General features: G+C 40.4%; 1 protein-coding gene and 1 long non-coding RNA gene across 2 annotated transcripts; one reads left to right on the forward strand and one right to left on the reverse strand.

The window, feature by feature from the left end:
• Positions 1-1,174: 1,174 nt before the first annotated feature.
• Positions 1,175-13,533, reverse strand: sephs3 (selenophosphate synthetase 3). Its single transcript, XM_051425191.1, has 8 exons — positions 13,133-13,533; positions 8,774-8,877; positions 7,496-7,603; positions 6,600-6,754; positions 4,564-4,654; positions 4,233-4,332; positions 2,452-2,664; positions 1,175-2,306 (listed from the first exon to the last, which is right to left on the reverse strand). Exons 1-8 carry the CDS (start codon positions 13,407-13,409, stop codon positions 2,056-2,058), a joined length of 1,299 nt encoding a protein of 432 aa, XP_051281151.1. The 5' UTR covers positions 13,410-13,533; the 3' UTR covers positions 1,175-2,055.
• Positions 13,534-13,539: 6 nt separating this feature from the next.
• LOC127377392 (uncharacterized) lies at positions 13,540-15,983 on the forward strand. Its single transcript, XR_007887675.1, has 2 exons — positions 13,540-14,070; positions 15,409-15,983. It is a non-coding gene; the product is annotated as an uncharacterized LOC127377392 (long non-coding RNA).
• Positions 15,984-19,998: the final 4,015 nt, after the last annotated feature.

The following is a 19,998-nucleotide window of genomic DNA, read 5'->3' on the forward strand; positions in this document are numbered from 1 at the left end:
GCCGGACAGTCCGGCTTTTAAATGCCCTGGACACTCATTTGTCCTCTTTTTGAGAAAATAACTAAAAAGGTCGCCTTTTGACACATTACCTCGTTAGTTTCATACTTATTGGCTAAAAATGTGTGTCAAAATAAGTCATTTCATTGGTCACATTTTCCTGTTCTGACCTATCAACACGTGGCTAATTTTAATATTCAAATGAGCCATGTGTTGATTCGCCAAGCAATCACCACAGTTGCTACCACCAGGCTGTCAATCAAGCCCTCATCCACAGAGAACATAAGGTGAGCTAACGTCGGTTGTTGGACTGAAATTCTGAAAATGCTCATACTCATATGTATAGGCAAAGTCTAGGCAAAGCCTATACATCTGAAACAGAAGGTGCTGTATTTTTTTTACCCTTTATCTATCCAGATAAAAACATTAAGAACAGTTTCTGTATGATGGTTATTAGACCTATGTAATCTGAATTGGAAGGCCACGTTGTCATGAGCTGTATCTTGTATATTATTATTAGCTATGTGGTATGTGTATGTACCTTTATGTAATCTGGTGGAAAAACATTACAATTTAAAACCGGATCATACCAAACAAATATCTGCTTGCTGTCCCTGTGTATGCAAAGTGTCCTCTTTGATGTGAAGGAAATGGCCACCCTAGATATACCCCGAACAAAGCACAGCAATGTTTTTATTTTCCAATAAATAAAATGCATTCTTGTATAAAAATACTTATATTGTCACACACCCCATGAATAAAATAAGTGCAAAAATAAAGCCAGTCTGAATGGGAGACGATACACCTGAACTCATGTCATTTCACAACGCAAGCTCTCATTGATTCCAGATTGGGTGTGGCAGTGGGCAGGGATTCCTCTGCATCTTTCAAAGAACAGAATGGGAATATCTTGAGCTAAATTTAGCAGTGTTTTGACCTATGGTTGGTATTTTTGCACATATATCACTCAAATTATTCAATGTAATGCTAATCCCTATTACACGTGTGTTAAACATTTTATTTCTATTGAACACTGTATGTTGGGGATGCAACATGCAAAAGTCTCACCATGGTTGGTTCTTAATGTTATTACCAAAGTGGGATCAAAATCTTTACCCACGCTGCAACATCAAAATGAAATTTGTGCACATTGTACTCACATAACATTCAAACAGTATTTCAGTGCCAGTTGATGATGGTTTTATTGATTGTGAAAAATCAGGAAATCTACAAACACAGACAGCTTCAGACCTCCAGCAACCTCAGTCCGACCCCGATCCAAAGGCCAACATCCACTCCGCCTTCCCCCGTTAGCTGGGGTTTAAAAGGCAGAGCTTCATAAAAAGGAAGGGTGGGACGGACTTGTTGCTGGACGGCCAGTCAAGCTGACACAGAAGGACATTCTGACCGCCACCCGGCCAGCCCAAAGGAAGCTGCTCAAGCCTTCCTATGGGCTGTGTGGGTGGAGCCAGATGCCAGGACTGATGAACCATTTTTTCCACATGATACATTCACCGACAATAACATCATCCACTTTCAAATCAAAGAGTCAACAAAAACCTGTTTCCACTTCCGCACCACAGTCAAACACACACACACACACACACACACACACACATTTACACTTTTTTTCAGTGGCAAGAATGATTTGGAATGTTTTCTCTTTAGAATTGAAACTAATTCTTTCCAGAAACCTTTACATTCAGATAAATTATATAAAGTCACTTTAATGTATGGATTAAGAGAGGGGGCAGGGGAGGAAAGGCAGGGAGTGCAGATGTAAATAAAAAAGGATGGGGTGGGGTAGGACAGCATTCTACCCTGAATTTAAATTTGTTTCCCCTTGTTTCAGCAGCTCTCCATCTCCTTTCCAAAGGCGGATAAATAAAAGTGTATGCTGTCCATTCCCTCTCCCACTGGAAAAGATGACAGCCATTTTGGTCTGTGTGCTCTCAGCATTTTGACTGAAAAGAGACGAGATGGACAGCAGCATAAACACACACACACACAGACAGACGCGCGCGCACACACACACACACACACACACACACACAGTGTCTATGACAGATTGGGGCTGGGAGCGGGGCTGGTGGTGCTGTTGTCCTGATTTGCTGCCTGGCTCCCACGTGGGGGAACCTCGATAATGCGGGGCTTGTCAATGATGCGAGCGCGGCGGTCGCCTTTCTCTACAATTCCGATTATCCACGCTCCGCCCGCCGCCCCCTGACCTGCAGCTCCAGAGCTCTGGCTCTTCATCTCAGAGCAAAACTTGGCCGCCTGCTCTCTGGGCAGACACACCAGCAGCCCACCTGAAGGAAAGGAGAGGAAGAGGGATTTCAGGGTACATATAGATGGCAGTTATGACAATAATATATACTTTCAAATAATCATTTAACGTTGCTGCATTCAAAGAAATACAGACGAGACAACATTTATTGCACGTTACTCTCATACCAGAAGTCTCTGCTGAAGTGCCCTGAACCAGGTTGAACAGGTTTCCACAGGCCTTACTGATGGCAGCCATCTTGGCTATGATTGGTAGGTTGTGGATGACGAAGGCCACCTCGTTTCGTTGCTGTGCTGCCAGGTTGTTTGCGTGACCTAGCAACCCGAAACCTGTCACATCTGTCGCGGCGTGGGCCTGGAACTTGTGCATTAGGCCCGCCGCTGGAGACAAAAACATACATATGAATGAGTCCGAATGGAACAACTCCAGAAACGTAATCATTAGCTAATTAGTCAGTCCGTCCAGAAAAACGCGATTATGCGATCACATAATTCAATGCATTATCAGCCAAAGTCTGCATATTTATGCGGGCCGTATTTTTTCAAATACGCCACACTTTCGCCGCATAAATTGCCGATTTCCGTATATATGAATATGCGGGGCTTGCATGATTTCATAATCCATTCATTTTCGTTGCAGAAAAGTCATATATCTTAACAGAAAGTTGAAAAATGTACTCAAGAGCAGCCATTTTCCCCTGTTGCCATGGGAACGTTCTGAAGGGACATAATTACACAACGTGACCGTCATCGTCGCAGTTATAGTTTTCATTTTCACAGTGGACTGTTGTAGTTTCATTCAGGAGTTGATAAAACTTTACAGTTTTAAGATTGCATTTTTTTGTTACCAGTGGGTTAAATCATACTAGTTTCAAAAACCTTACAGTTTTAAGTATATTAGTAGTATGTAAATTTACATTACAGTAAGAGATTGCACTTTGTGCATTGGAAGCACTTAGTTTAACAGAAGATGTCTGTTTGGTATAGCTACCTCTGGAAAACAGGAAGCACACATTTAATTTTTTTATATTTTATTTATTCATTTTTACAGAAGTTGTAGCATATTCCTTTTATAAAGCTACAGAACTTGTTTGACTCATCAATGTTTTCTAAGTTTGAGCTATGTGTTTATTAAGGTCTGAAATAAAACAAGATGAGAACTTAAATATTCCCAGCACTTTCTGTGATGTAGTATGTTTATCATACGAAGTAATAAGAAATGACTCTTTACATTAAGGTAGTAGTCTAGTGAGAACAGGGTGTTGGGGGAATCACTTTTCTCTTTTTCATCAAACCACAATTTTTGCAAGTTCCTGCAATTTCATCGCATAAAATTGCATAAATATCCCACATATTCCATCTCATTTTTTAAGAAAACGTGCCGCATAATCAAGGATTTTTGTCCACAACAATCACAAAAAAATCTGCATTTTTCTGGAAGGACTGATTAGGTAGTGTTTTATTAAGGTTGGCTATCATCGTTAGTCATTAAAGCTGCAGTAGGTAATATTTATAAAAATAACTGTCATATGAAACTTTCACTATATCCTGACAGTAGAACATGAGACAGATAATGAAACAATCAGGCTCCTCTGGCTCCTCCTAGTGCTCCTAATGGTATTTACAAGAATCCACCGGGCCTGAATGAAAACAACCAATCAGAGCCAAAAAAGCTAGTTGATTGTTGAGTGTCATTTTCAGAATCTGTATTTGATGACCTGGGTTCAGCAAAAATGACAAAAACTTATAACTGCAGCTTTAATGACAAGAAAAAGTCACAGAAAGACCTCTACTGGACCAAACCATCTTGAAAGTAGACCCAGGCCAATGCACGTTCAGATCAGACACAGCCAGTGAAAAAAGGTCTCAGCTGTATGAATCAAACAGTAAATACATTTCCTTGATCAGACTGCAGAACATCAGGCCACAATGTCCAAAGTGTAGTGTACCTGTGCGGTTTAGCGTTGCCATGGAGAACATGGCTTCCTGATAGGCCTCTTTAACGTCCTCTTTGGTGACAACTAGCTTGATCTTGTTCCACCTTTCAGGCTGGTGAGATATAAAAACAGACAGGAAGAAGTGTGAGTTCACAAATATGTCAATTGACCCTTCCTAAGCCCCACCCCCTTTTCAAAATGTGGTTGTCTTCTCAACATAGATGAGCCTAGTACATTTAAGTACAGGAAAGGAGGAAGTTGACCAGGGTTCCCAAAGGGGCGGGACTTAAGATGGGTCAATGTAATGACAACACTCCACATAATGCTGAGAGGAATCACTGACCTGATCAAGCCACTGGTGAGCGTTCACAGCCACCTGCGTGCCCAGAGGCTTAGTCAGAACCAAGACGTCGCCTGGCACAGCACCATCCGGCCTGGAAAAACCCCAACACACACACACACACACACACACACACACACACACACACACACACACACACACACACACACACACACACACACACACACACACACACACACACACACACACACACACACACACACACACACACACACACACTATTAAGATGGAGCAAATTACATATGCACTCAAAAAGTAGTTGATTCAATTCTTTTTAGGACTTTTGAGGGTTCTTTGAGTTAGTTATGCATTTGGTTTTGTCCTATGTGGCTGGGATTAATGTAAATTAGGGGGGCGATATGGGCAAAATATAATATCTCGTTATTTTGGGGGATTTTGGCGATAACGATAATCAGTCGATATCCTTTAAAATGTGATTGGAATTGTCTGAGTTAGGGCTTGTGTCCACCCAACGCGTTTTTAGCGCTGAGAGCTCAAAAACTCATTTTCTGAGCGCCCAGCGGTGTTAAAAGTTGAACAGATTTCAACTTGAAGCGCTCTGAGCGCTGCACTAAAAAAGTATTTTCGAAACCAAACCATTTCCATGCCAGAGAGGTAGACCCATGTCTCGGCACTAAATCATCTGAAGTACCGGTAGCTTCAGGGACTGGAGGTGCTTGCATTTTCTCTCTACCATCACAACGCGCTGCTAAACTGTTACAAGGAGGATGCTAGCGAGAGGCCCACTAGTCGTGTGACTGAATCCTGCCATGCTGTAGAGAGCGTTTCTGCACCGTGTATTAAGTGGATGTGAGGAGTTTCCGCATGCGTTCCAATATTTTTGCCGAAGTCATTTAAACACTCGATAATGGAAATTTGCACATCGTCAAAACAACAATGACGATATTATCGCAAACGATATATATCGGCCACCTCTAATGTAAATGCAGATGGAAATTGGACAGGGAAAATGTGTTAAAATGTGAGTATGTATTCAAATTGTACTGTACTACAGATAGCAAAACAAAAAATAAAATACAGGTTCAAAAATCATAAAAATGCATTATTAAAAAGCTGAAAACAGTGCAGTTTCTCTTTGCCTATTTGAAGCACAGACGGAAATACATGAACAGCAATGGTATGCAAATTTTAAGAGCTTCCTTATAACAATTCAAATGATTTATGCAACATTGTACTGACATGAAATATGTCCACAGGGCAAATACACTACCGTTTGACAGAAGAAAAAAAAAAGAGCAATGTGATCATGACATCAACATTAAACTTCACATACTGGTGTCAGAGACACAGAATAAAACAGTGTCTTGGGCAGTGTCATATACTGGTTTGTCCAGCAGGCATTTTGATCTGTCATAGCAGAAAAGCATAGGTGGAACTAATAAGACTGAGAATGCCTCAGCTCCAGTTTGTGTCATTTGCACACGTTATAAGTGTTGGATTTTGTGGTACAAGATGTCAAAATGACTGCAGTGAAAAGGGAACTTACAGCCACCAGAGCTGTTGTTGAGGTTTATGTTGAGGCTGTGACAGCTGTCATCAGCCTAATATTAACAAACCTAATTATTTCTATACACCCCCTACTGGCAGCACATTCTAAAATTAATACTGAAATTTGAAAAAATATGACTTTAAATACACAAAATAATTTGAAAAAAACTTTAAAAGATTTAGAGTGTATAAGAGAATATTATCCACATTTTACTGTTGACCATTATTATCATAATTTATTTTGTGTAGTATTTCAATTTTGAATCTTAAATCTATCATCTGTAACATTTTCACTTTAAAGAATGTATAAACTCTACAGCCATGTTCTGTATGTAGTTGAGTTGTGTACTTCCTGCATCCCTCAATCAAAAAGCTGTTTGTCAGTCTCTTTAAATAGCATTTTATCTGAAAGGAGCAATTTAAATCAAGCTTGACTGATACCATGAATATGATCTAATCCACAATGAAGCACAGAGGCAGAGCCACAGCAGCAGCTTTAACGGACTCACATAATGAACTCATTAGGCTGGCAGACGACTGACGCTACTCCTCCTACGATGATCCAGGGGTTGATCACCGTCTGGCCACCTGTCACAGAAGTCCCCCCTTCCTCTGCTGCGTCCCGAAACCCCCGAATCATCAGTGGCATCACCCGCTCACGGTCCTGTGTCACACATGTACATACAGATGCTACTGAATCATGAAAGGAGACCTTAGTTCACCTTAAAGCCTTCCCCCGCTCAAAAATATGTTTTTCTTCTTGTCCCTACAGTGTGATGTTTGATCTACACTGTGCAGAATGATTTATGTGCAGAGTTTGACTGGAGGGGGTCTTTGAAGACATCAACATTAAAACATAAACATAAATCCCAAGCTAAAGCTCTGTTAAAAAGACACACTGCACTCATTTTAATGTCCACAAACTGAATTAGTAGAAAACTATTGACATATAAAAGAAGGACATTATGTCTCCACTTCCTCCCACTTTACAAAAGTGAAACCAGAATATCTCGGATACGGCCACTGCCATCTTTCGCCATTCAAATCCAGGGTCCGCGCAGTACTGATCAGGGTTGGTGCCGCGGTATCAAAGTCTCACCCATATGCCCGGCAGTCTAAATCAGGAGCAGGGCTCAGCTGTCAACCATGATGTTTATAGCTTCAAATAACTAATTAAAATCATATGGATCAGAAAACATATAAGCGTGATAAGAACTACCTAAAATGCCAGAAACCATCTGCTAACATGGCAGGTTTAAGACCTAGACTACAGTCAGCCACCAGGGGGCGATCAAGAATTGGCTTCACTTATGGAGAGATGTCATGTCATCCATTTTTATATATGTCAGTGTAGAGGAAACAAAAAAGAGGCATCAACACCTAGGCACACACAACATAACGCTACCTTGTCATTCATCTTCTGGCTGACACTCAGCAGCATCAGCATGTTGTCACACTCTGTGATGCCCATGGCGTAGAGATCGCTGAGGACATTAGCACAAGCTATCCTGCCCTGAGAGACAGAGAGCAAACACTAGTCAAAACAGGCAAATAACCTAAGAGTTGTTATCAGATGTTGAAATGAATGATTTTAACATAGGAGATTTAGGTTGGAAGCACATTATACTATATAACCTCCTGAATAACATTCAGCTTAAAATGACTGGTACACCCATTGACATACTATTTTTATAAATTTCACTAACAAATAACAAAAAAAACAATTAGGTCAATCAATGGAAATATTATCAAAATTGCATCTTAATGATCTAGTCTCACTGGAAAACTTTAAGGCCATGTTAAAACTTCATGTAACTGAGAAATGCAAGCTGGTTGAGCTGGTTTTAGTCCTTTTCTTGTGTGTGTGATGTTTGTTTCCCCTATTAATTGTTTTTATTTTTTATTTTGAATTGTAACTGGGATGCTGTCTTGGCCAGGTCTCCCTCAGAAAAAGAGATTTCAATCTCAAGGGACTTACTGGTTAATTAAAGGTTTAATAATAATAATCACAATATGGCCCAGTGTGCAATATCACAGAAGCTGCAATGTGTTTGATAAAAAGGTAAAATATGTGACAAACAGCATTATAATGAAGTACTGGGGTGCTGCAGAGATACTCATACTAAAAATATTGTTATCCAGATGTAAAAAAAACAAAATCATTGTGATTTTAACTGTTTTTCAGTGAAAATAAAATTTGTGATGCAAAAATCCTCATTCACTAATCATGAATCATATTGATATCACAATATCTATCAAAATAATTAGAATATAATGTTTTTGCCATATTGTGCAGCCCTAAAAATAACATTAAACAAAATGAGGTGAATTTAGTCTGGGATACAAAACGGAAAAACTAATAGCATGTTGTTGTTTTGTGGAGGGTTTATGAAAGGAAATTGGTGGTGTGTTTTCCTGTTTCCATCTCGAAGTGGGTAATCTACTAAACACGAAAAAACAAAAGTCTTAATTTAGTTGCATTGGATTTGAAGTGTAATCATGTGCATTACTTACAGTAATACATGGACACACACACACACACACACACACACACACACACACACACACACAGTAAGCGTTGAGTATGTCACCACAAATATTTCCGTGTGCCTTACTTCCCGGATACTTTGCCAGTGAACAATGGCAGAGTGTCCATGTGTATTTGGCGACTTCACTAACTCACCATCATGTAGGGATCCTCCACCAGAGGGTAGAAGAAGTCTGTGGTCTGAACCAGTGAGAGCCCTCCATGTCTCAGGGGGATCACACAGCAGTCCATCCCAACACCTAGGAACACACCACAGGTTGCAATATTTTTCAATGCAATACAATGCTTTTTTTTTTCTCCTTTAACTTTTTAGAAGTGTTCAGTTTCTGTTGAGAGTGAGAATACTACTTTAGTGGTTTCTGTGTGTACTTTAAAATACTTTTATTGCAGTAATTTCATGGTTCCACAAAATATCCCTTATATTTACATGTTTTCGTAATTATTATTTTTATAATCTATAACTACAAATTCATATATTTATGTACAAATATATACCCATATGCATATATAAGTATTTATATGCACAAGCCTACATTCATGTGTCCCCAGTGACATGCCATAAGAATGAAAAATAAATTAGTTTATATAAGAAAGGAAATTAAAAGGGAGGGCGGAGGATGTTACAGTCTCTCCCTAGGAATGTAATTATTTTATATATTTTCTGGCACTTTTCTCCTTGTTAATCAGTCTGTGTATTTTTTGTAGTTCTATTTGTGTAAATAAACCACCTTTTCCCCTTTTATTGCCATATTATTGAATTGAACTGAATAAATGTCGTCTTCTCGAACAAAATCTGAGCACTCCAAGGCAGGCCGCACTAAGCCTTGGCAGTCACCTGAACCTGACCCCCCGGATTCAGAGGGTGCTAATGCAGCTATGTTGCGTACCATTAGGCAGATAATGGACGACCTACGAGCAGAAATAGTTGATGACTTTAACTCGATAATCTCAGAGTCGGTTAAAAGAGAGATTACGACTGCTCTGAAGCCATTTCTTCACATCGGGAGACCATTAAGGACCTAGAGGAGTCCACTACCGACCATGCTAACCAGCCCACGACCAGGTCAACTCCTTGTCCAAGAAGTGCGAGGACCTGGAAGGGCGCGCAAGGTGGAACAACATTTGTCTGGTGGGTCTGCCCAAAGGAGGTCCCACGGATTTTGCAGCCCAGCTACTGCAAGACCTACTTGGCCTTGGGGAGAAGCCTATTCTGGACCGAGCTCGCCACACTTTACGCTCCAAACCGGGGGATGGGGAACCTCCTCGCCTAATGGCCATCAGAGTAAACCTATTTAATGTTAGAAATCATATCCTATGGCGAGCCAGAGAGGCTTCCCCTCTGTCATACAAGGGCAGGAGGAAGAAGCGCGCTGCGTTTTCTAATGTGAAGAAGAAGCTGCATTTGTGTCCCAATGTTAAGTTTTGGCATCGCCATCCTGCGGTCCTTCACATCACTCTTCCTAGAGGACAAACCCACAGATTCACCGAGCCTGGCTCTGCAATAGACTTTGTTGAGAAGAATCTGAAAAAGGCTCTCAATCCAGACACCTCCTAATGGGACAGGCACCATTGGTCGCCATAGTAACGGTGAACACTCGTCTTTCACTACAGGAGAACAGGTATAAGACTTTTTTTCTTACATTCTGAGTAGACGTTTGTTTTGATCTGTTGGATTTGTTAGAACTTACTAAGGATTCATTATTAGTGTTTTGTATTAACGGTAAACCCTTAATATTGTTTGCACATTGTTACAGTGCCTTTAGGTATAAGTGCAATATTACATTCCAGGAAACACCACGAAAAGTTTAAGTTTAGCTTACTATCACTTCGGGTGAGCGTGTTTTTTTTGTAGGGGAATTTTGGCTCGGGAATTGCTTCTGCCGCATGGGAAGGGGGTGGGTTGTTCCAGTTTTTTACTCTGTTGAGGTATATGGTGTGTGTTCGTCGGTCTGTTTGGTTTTTTGTTTTTTGTTTTCTTTTTCTCCTTCTCTTTTCTTTTCTATGGCCACACCTTGCCATAAGTCACCTACAATTTGATCTTATGACCCCATCCAATGTAGTAGCAGTATCTAAACGGGGAGATATAACATTTTCTAGTCTCAACTGTAAATTAAACATAGTAAGATCTTGCATTTTCTACATCACCTGGGAGCTCAAATAATTATTTATTTACAAGAAACACATCTTAAATCTCCAGACCAAATGAAATTGAAGAGAGGTTGAATAGGTCAAATCTTCTCTTCTTTTTCTACTAAATCAAGGGGGGTAGCTATTCTGATACATACATCAGTTCCTTTCCTTCATACCAAAACTATTGCAGATTCCCATGGTAGATTTATTATTGTTATAGGTCAAATTCACAATGTCAGTATAGTATTACCAAACATTTATGCCCCTAACTGGGATGGTGATGACTTTTTCAAGCGATTCTTCTCTATGCTTCCTGACCTGTCATCTTCCCATTTAGTCTAAGGTGGAGACTTCAATTGTGGTCTGGATACTGTACTAGATCACTCCTCCATGGTCCATCACTCCTTTACATGAATTGATTTATTTTTAGTTGACAGTAGACTACTTAATTTGGTCTCATGCAAATATGACCCAATTCTTCTTTCCGACCATTCATCAGTCTCCATGAATATAAGCTTCCAGGACCCATCAGCAGGCCTTTACCATGGCGTCTCAATACTCATCTCCTCTCTGATGAGGATTTTTTCAACTTATGTTGGCACATCGCTTACGTCAGACCTGTTCTTCCGATCTCATTTTGAAGCTCAAAACTCAGGCATAACAACTGATCCGTTGGAAATCAATAAGGAATTTTATACTTAACTTTACTCATCTGAACAACAATCAACCCTCCCTGACTTTAATGTTATTTTTTTATACACTTAATCTCCCTACTCTTGGACAGAGGCTAGCAGAGCAATTAGAAAACACAGGGTGGAGTGGGATAACCTTTTCTTTGCCCTTAAAAAATTGGATTTGGGGGAGAATTTTATTTCATGGGTTAAATGGCTCTACTCCTTCCCTCAAGCCTCAGTCAGGACTAATAATATAAATTCTGATTATTTTCATATCGATCTACTAGGCAGGGCTGCCCTCTGAGTCCCTTGTTATTTGCCATTGCCATTGAGCCCCTCTTAACTGCACTTAGGACGAACCCTAGTATTCATAGCATAGCATATATACTTAGGAAGGGAGTAGAAATAAAGGTTTCCTTGTATGCAGATGATTTATTTTTATTTCTTTCCAACCTTTGTCTGTCTATCCCCACCGCTTTAGGAATACTCAATATTCTAAATGAACTAAATGAACATCATGCTGTATGGAAGAAGACTGAAACTAGCGATTGAGGCCGAAATCTCATTAGGAAACTCTTTACTGAGCTCATAAATCAAGTGAGAAGTCGGCTCATTCTCCATTAGAGTAAATGGAGCTCCCCCTACTGGCCTTTATATAGAATGCAGATTTTAAGACACATCCGCTTTGGCTTCACTTTTCAGACCCAGAAGGTCTGTCCATTATACTGTATATACTGTCAATGCTTCTAGCCAAAGTGTTTTTATATGTGTCTCAGCTCTGACTGGTGGATTCTTGTAAATACCATTAGGAGCACCAGGAGGAGCCAGAGGAAACTATTTTTTTCACAGATGATCTGTCTTTACTATCTACTGCTGTCACGATATAGTGAAAGCACAAGGAAATATGACAAAAGGTTATTTTCATAAAAGTTACCTACTGCTGCTTTAAGGTGCAGACTTCAGTTTCATTTCACAGAAAGAAATATTTAATTGTTTTGCAGTTTTTACCCTCCTTCAGAAATGAAAAAGGATTTGATAAATGTATGTACAAAATAAGAAAAAAAACTATCATTTGTAGATATTTGCCTGAGAAAATCTTTTTCAGTCATAGTTTTACTTCAATCTCATTTTGTTAAAAAAAGGTTGGGAGAAAATCGTATCATCAACCGAGTAATGCGAATTGTATCGAATGATATGAGTATCATTAGGTAACGTTACATTACTGCTACAATACTTTCTACATTGCAGCAAACTAACGTTACAGCACTTTCACTCAAGATTACAAAACTCCTCAACTTGAAGAAATGTTTGACCAACAGCCTGAACTTTGCACCCAGAGTATCAAAGATATTTCTGCTGAATCATACCTAGCGGCTGGTAATTTCACAACTCACGGAACTAGAGTCCTCTTTGTAGCCACTAAATGATCTATTATGCATTGACGATGTAGCTTAGTGATCATTTACTGCTGTAAGAGTCTTAACTACAAGGTAACAAATACGGTAGCAGAGGACTATTAAAAACAAACTGCTTTCATTCGCCTGTAGATATCCATCTGTCAAAAGAGCTGCCGTAAGAGTTAACTCAAGCTAGCATGGTTAGCAACAGTTACGCTAGCTAACTGACGTTAACCACCCAAGAACAGAAGTGTGGGCTAGCTCTGCTAGCTAACTCCGAATTTATTTCTTACCGAGTCTGGGACCGGACAGCTGTTGGCCAAACTCTGATGCTTGGTCTCCGGCCTTCCCCGTCCCGTCGGCCCGGTCCGCCTCCAGTCCCGCCAGGAGTTTGAGCAGAGCCTCCTGCGGGACCTTGCAGCCTCATCCCTTCAGGTCCGAAAAGGCTGTGAGACGGAACCCGCGCTCCAGGCCGTGCTCCTCGGGTTTGAAAGGCTTGTATCCGGGGGGAAAACACCCCTCGGTTCCCACAGCCTCTGCCGAGGGAGGCGGGGAAGTTGAGCCTGACATGCCTGCCTGAAGACCACTTCAAACACACAACGCCAGTCGCGTACACCGGTAAATAAAGACGCAGGAATGAATGGAGCGTGTGTCCGGCGACCGCTTGGAACCCGCAAGGGACTAGAGTAAAGTTAACCAAATAAAACCAGCGCGACTTCCTGTCGGAATTTTCGCCGTATAAGTCCATGGTGTTCATGTCTATGCAAGACTCACAAATCGTACATTACAGCAAATGACTTGAATATTGGACTTGGATTGCTACAGTATTAGTGAAAGGTCATTTAAACCCAAATCAAACGCAAAGTCGTCCGAGATAGCGAATCAAACGTCTTATTTTGAAGGCAGTATTTGTGACTTCCAGTCTGACTCGCTGCTGAACTTGACACAGCACAGGACGGATGTAAAGCTACCTTCAATTCCCTCTGTCAGGTGCATCATTGCCATTTATACTTTTATAGATAATCCATTGATCTGTTTTGGGATTGCAGAAGAAACTGGGGCAGATTTTGTGAATTGCTGAGGATTTAAATTAAAGCGAGTGCTTCAGACCCCAGCATAATAAATGTTTCCTTTCCTTGTAATGCCTGCTTACTGGATGGATGACCTAAGTGACTTCCTGAGACAGAGACATGTTCCTGAGGAAACAATAGCGACCTTGGAGAATGAGAAGGTACTGAACTGCAAAAGCAGAATATTTCAGTTTTTAATGTTTCTAAATGATTGTTTCTTCCAAAAATAAAACTTGTGGTACTACTGTTTCATTATATGCTAGATAGCTAAATGTTATCAACGATAAGGCTGTGTAATCAGGATTGCACTTTTTTAAACAATGCCATCGTCCATATTGAGATTGATGCCAGCACCATTCAGCTGATGACAGATAAAGACCTAAAGACTTCTTTATCTGGAGGAAAAGACCCACGACAACACTCGCAAATCAAAGCTTTTGGAGCGTCTGAGAACAAAATTGGCCAAAAGAAAACCTTGTGAAGAAGGAGACAGCAGCAAAAACCAAGGGGAACATTCACAACCGGCTCAGAGAAAAAATGCTCTGAAGACAATAAGAAAAGTAGAAATAGGATGGATGCATTATGATGATGAAAAAAAAACTTTCAAGCAAGTAAGAACAAAACAAAGAGGAGGACAAGAAAGGTTGACATTTCAAAGGATGCTCAGAAAAAGGATTTGATGCAGGAAGCAATTGGCCTGTTCTTTCCAGATGGGAGAAACAGTCATGTAGGGCCCTTAACAGAATTTGAGTTGGACCTCAAAGAGTACCAAGAGGTAGGTTTTTTAACAAAGAAGAAAACAATCGACAGTCCACACAGTCACAGCGCAGGTTTGGCTCCATCTTTGGAGGGACAAGAGAGCTCTCAGAGTCAGTCTTCCACTTCTTCTCTCAATATTGATACAGCCTGACCATCTGCTACACTTAAAAAAGTCACCCCTGAAGTGTTATTCATTGCTAGCACTCAAAGTGATGACTTTTCACTATATTCTACAGAGGGTGGGAATGTTTTTGAGAGCAGCAACGTTGTTTTTATAGGAGACTTTTCTGAAAATGAGTTGTCTTGGGACATGTAAAGAGCAATGTAGTTGAGAATTTCCTCAAATACATGCCTGAATCTGAGCGTGCAGTGTTTGAATCATGATGATCAGATTTGAACAGTGTCGACCAAGAAGAATTAATTGAGATCCTGGATTATCACAGCTGTAGGAAAATACCAACAGCAACCAATGTCAATGAAATCCTACAGGAGCTTGCTCACAAAACGCTTGTCCAAGAGCCAGCCTACGTTATTGAACCGAGGGCAAAAATGCTCAGCACCGCCAGCCACAGCCTTCAGGACCTCACAACAGTATACGAAATCCTGCAACCTACTGTGAGACAGGTTGTGAAGTCCCTCGCCTTCCCAGAGACAATTGATATCCACCAGAAGGACATTCAGAAGTATCTAACCTCATATTCGAGAAATGCCGATACTCAACATCTGTGTTTGTTCCTAAGGTTCTGCACAGGATCAGATCTATTCCTGGGGAAGAACATCATCATTGACTTTACCCAAATTCAAAGTTTCCAGAGAAGACCTGTGGCCCATACGTGTGGCTGTGTGCTAGAGCTGTCAGTCCATTATGACAGCTACCCTGACTTCAGCTCCGAGATGAACAAGGTGTTGGAGTCCAATGTGTGGGTAATGGACATAATTTAATGTACTTCATGTTGTGCGTGTTAATGCTATCTTATTTCTTTGTACAGTGTCATCGACAAAGGGTCCTCATCTTAAAACAAGATTGATAAGACAGCATAAGATTTCAATAGTTCAACACAACAATAACAAAATATTCCTCATTAATTCATTTGTTAAGGAAAACACTTTAGTATAACAGACCTAATTGCATCAAGGAAGGTAAAGATGTACATTTTAATAACTTTTGTTAGCACTATGGCTTTTTTAGTTTGTTTTGAGCTAAGGAACTGTTATGCCACGTCACAAAAACTGACTGCATATAATTTGTTTTTTTTATGAGAAATTGCCAGGTTTTTGTTTTTGTTCCTGATACCATTAAAAGTGTTGCCATGTATTCAATTCAATTCAATTCAATTTTATTTGTATAGCGCCAATTCATAACAGAAGTTATCTCAGGACACTTTTCAAATAGAGCAGGTCTAGACCGAACTCCTTAATGACTGATAAGATAACAGGTCTATGTGAGTTTTCCAAGCACACTTCCACTCCACTGATAAACAGCGCTGACCAATGGCACCCTGAGCATTTGGCCAGCCCACCAATGCAAGCATGTGACATGTCATTGTCACATCGGCAACACTATGGACAAAGGACAGGTAATACAACATAGGAAGAGCTGTGTAAATTATTTGTCACCATGGACAGCGGCCTGCACATGCACACAGGATAAATTAGTTTATGAGAATGGGAATGGAATTGCCGGTGTACTTTGATTTTATTCATTCTGTTTCATTTACCACCAGGACCACTGAAACTGGTCATCTGACTGAAAGGAACATGTAGTCACATTTAGAAATGTATTACATGTAGTAATTAATAGTAACTAACAAGTAACAACAGGCACCTTTTGGTGACTTTTTTCAGATATCTGTTCTTTACAAGCCAGCGCTGAAAGAATGTCAAGTTTCTCCACCGTCTGTGTTATCCATGTGTTATGGTGTCTCACTATTTTATCTTCCGGCCTGTTTTCCTTTGCCACATCACAACAAGGATTTACCTAGGCTACATCTTCACACATAGTGCAGTCAATTTAACAATGGCTTTAGCAGAAAAATAATAGTAATTACTATTGCAGTTTGAGAAATTAAGAAATGAAATATATGTAATTGCTTTTAAGACACTTTTAATTTTTTTATATTTTTTATATAGCCTATAATTGGCCTAATTGCTAATGCAGATCATGTTTATTTCAACCCTTATTTTATTTTATCCAGTGTAGCTATGTGTGGCATTTTTGCCTACCGTGTTTTGCTGAGAGATGCAACATAATGCAATATTTTGTACACAGATAAAAGCATGATAACAAAAAGCAATCATAAATGTTACTTTTAAATTGAGCATGTGCTGGCTAGAATTTAAAGACAAAAACTAAAATCCTACATTAAAAACTAAGCGTAAGTAAGTATTCTATCCTATATGGGTGGTATAGGGCTATTTTCATTTATTTTAAAAACTGTCACTAATTTATCAGCCCTGCATGCTTTTATTTCAGATGAATGTACAATAACCAATTCAGGGCGTCTTTTTAGATGTGCCTATAGGCTTCTTCTCAAAGCACTGTAGGCTACTTTATCCCCCCAGTCCATCAACAATTATTTGACGAAGTCTTAGATAAAGGTCAGTAATTTCATACACATCATCAGACATTACCAGGTTGTGCTCATCCATAAGTTCCATACATAACTGAAACACATCCACATTACAAGGATAGTCCTTGAAACAACAGTCTTCTCGACATATCTCTATTTTTATTTCATCAACTGGCTGCAAGAAAGCAGCATAAAGGTTGGTTACAACCTCATCAAGCTCCTCCTATATAATGGACAGAGAACGACTGAAAACATTTGTTAGAATTGTTTTATACAGTTATACAGTGGATTGTAGCCTTAATAGCCTATGGGCTCTATCTTGCACTCAGCGCAATTGACTTTGTACACTGGCGCTTGTATAATTTCTATTTTGCACTTGACGCACATTGGAATTTTCCCTCCACCGACGCACGTCCTTAAATTAGGGAATGAACTTGCGCTCCGGGGGGCGGTTCAGCGAAAAGAGGAGGCGTGTTCCGGCGCAAACGTTCCCTGGTGCTATTTTACTGTTTAAGAAAACAATTCCGCCACAGACCAGGAAAAACCTAGTCTAAAGTCAGTGGCGCTTATTCAGATGCTATTTTAAGGGCGCAGACTTGAGGGGATGCGCCTGAGAGGCAGCAGCAACATCGCCACCCCGGTCAGGACGGGCATTAATACTGTGCCGCATCCCGGACAGCTCCCGCTCCAGCATGTCAAACCCGGTTTGCTGCAGGAACGGGTGGTCCTCCGGCGTGTAGCGGGTCTGGATCCTCTGCACCTGGTGTTTGCGCTGCTCCTCCTCAGCTGGCCCTTGCGCACTGCTCGGCCCAGGCACAGGGCTCCTTTCGAGGCCAGGGTCTGCGTTACATTGTTTGATTTATGGTATGGCTGTGTTACATTTATTTCATGTCAATAATGTCACTTCTCGGTCTTTTACGGCCCTGGCGAGAACGTCGGTCTCCTCGGCTGTGAACCGCTCCTGGCGTGCGCCTGGCCAATCCGCCGTTATAATAGCAATCTGCCATGGAACAAGCGCGCCTGCTTTTAAAGGGAATGTGAGATGACGCTCTGATTGGTTTATTGCACGTTACACCCAAACCACACCTATGACTAATGTAGCTACTTCAGACCAACCCATTTTAGATTTGTGCCGGGCGCAAGAGTCATTTATCCCGCCAGCATAATAGCAACAGCGCCCGAGATCTCCCCACAAAGCTACTTGCGTTTTGCGTTTGATACTTGCGTTTGAGATCGGCAAGATAGGGCCCTCAATGGCTTAGTGCAAATTAGCCTACTTATACTCCATTACATCTCAGGCAAACATGGTACATTTTACTCCACTGTATCTGTTTCACATTTATTTACTAGAATAGACTACTTTTCAGATTACATTTTATATATCCTTCCTGTCCAGTGAAAACCATAGAAAACCTGGTGATCTGGAATTAGCATTTCACTGAAAACTCAAGGATCAGGTATATGGTCTCCTATCCTTTTAACCTCAATAAACTATCACACTAAATGCGAGGACCGTTTGAGTTTTTAGAATGCAAATATCTCGGTTATATCAGAAAGACTCATCATTATGCCTCATTCATTCACTATTCTCTCACTTTTCTAAAACAGCTGACTATTGGTGTTTACTCTTTCAGTTAAACCAATCTGATTTAGCCACAATCTCTTTCGGCCAATCACATTCTTGCTGTCAAACTTTAAATCTGTTCCCTTAGCTATGCTGCTATAGGCCTAGACTATGGGGGATTTCCCATGGTGCACTGAGCTCCTCTCTTCCTCTCTCTTTCTGCACTCATTCATGTCCCATTAATGCATGTTACTAACTCCACTTCTTCCCCGGAGTTCTTGTGCTTTCTCGTCTCGCAGGTTCTCATGGATCCTGGTGGAGCCTCCTGCCATGGTCCTGCTAGACTGCCATTGCTAATACTGTTGTTGCTGTGCACCTGTCTGTCTGTCTCTCTCTCTGTCTCTCTCTCTCTCTCTAACCCCAACTGGTCGAGACAGATGACCATCCACCTAGAGCCGGAGGATCTGTCCTAAGTTTCTGCCTTTTAACAGGCAGTTTTTCCTTGCCCTTGTCACCAAGGTCTTGCTCATGGTGGTACTGTTGGGTCTCTGTAATTAATGTTATAAAGAGTTCGGTCTAGACCTGCTCTATTTGAAAAGTGTCCTGAGATAACTTCTGTTATGAATTGGCGCTATACAAATAAAATTGAATTGAAAAATTGAATTCTCTCTGCTGCTTTCAGCTTCTTCATGATATTTAACTGCAGTCAACTACTATTGCTATATAAATTGTCTTTTAAACTAATTTATATATTATACTACGGAGATTTGTTAGTCAGGTGACCTGAATGACAATCATATCATGGAGCTACCCAGCCACTGTGTGTTCAGTGTCCTGGTGGAGACTGCATGCCCATTTTGACCACTATAACGTGTCCCTGTAACTTTTGTTGTTTTTTCTGTTGCTTGGGAGTTTATTAGAAATGACTGGCCCATTTAATTTAACATTTCCAACCCCTTTTCTTGTAAAATAAAGTTCAGAGCTCATGATAAGTGAACTTTTTAGAGACAAGTGATTCTCACTGGACAGACAGGCTGCAAACATATGATGATCCTAACCTAATATACATTACTGTAGATTTAACCACTCAACAGTAAATTAAATTAAAATGACCACAACCTTAAACAAACAGCAGTGAGAACAATAAACATCATATATTAAAAAAACAACAGTCATATATTAAAAAAAGGATTCTC

This window comes from Dicentrarchus labrax, unplaced genomic scaffold (assembly GCF_905237075.1).
Source record: "Dicentrarchus labrax unplaced genomic scaffold, dlabrax2021, whole genome shotgun sequence".
Taxonomy (NCBI): Eukaryota; Metazoa; Chordata; class Actinopteri; family Moronidae; genus Dicentrarchus; species Dicentrarchus labrax.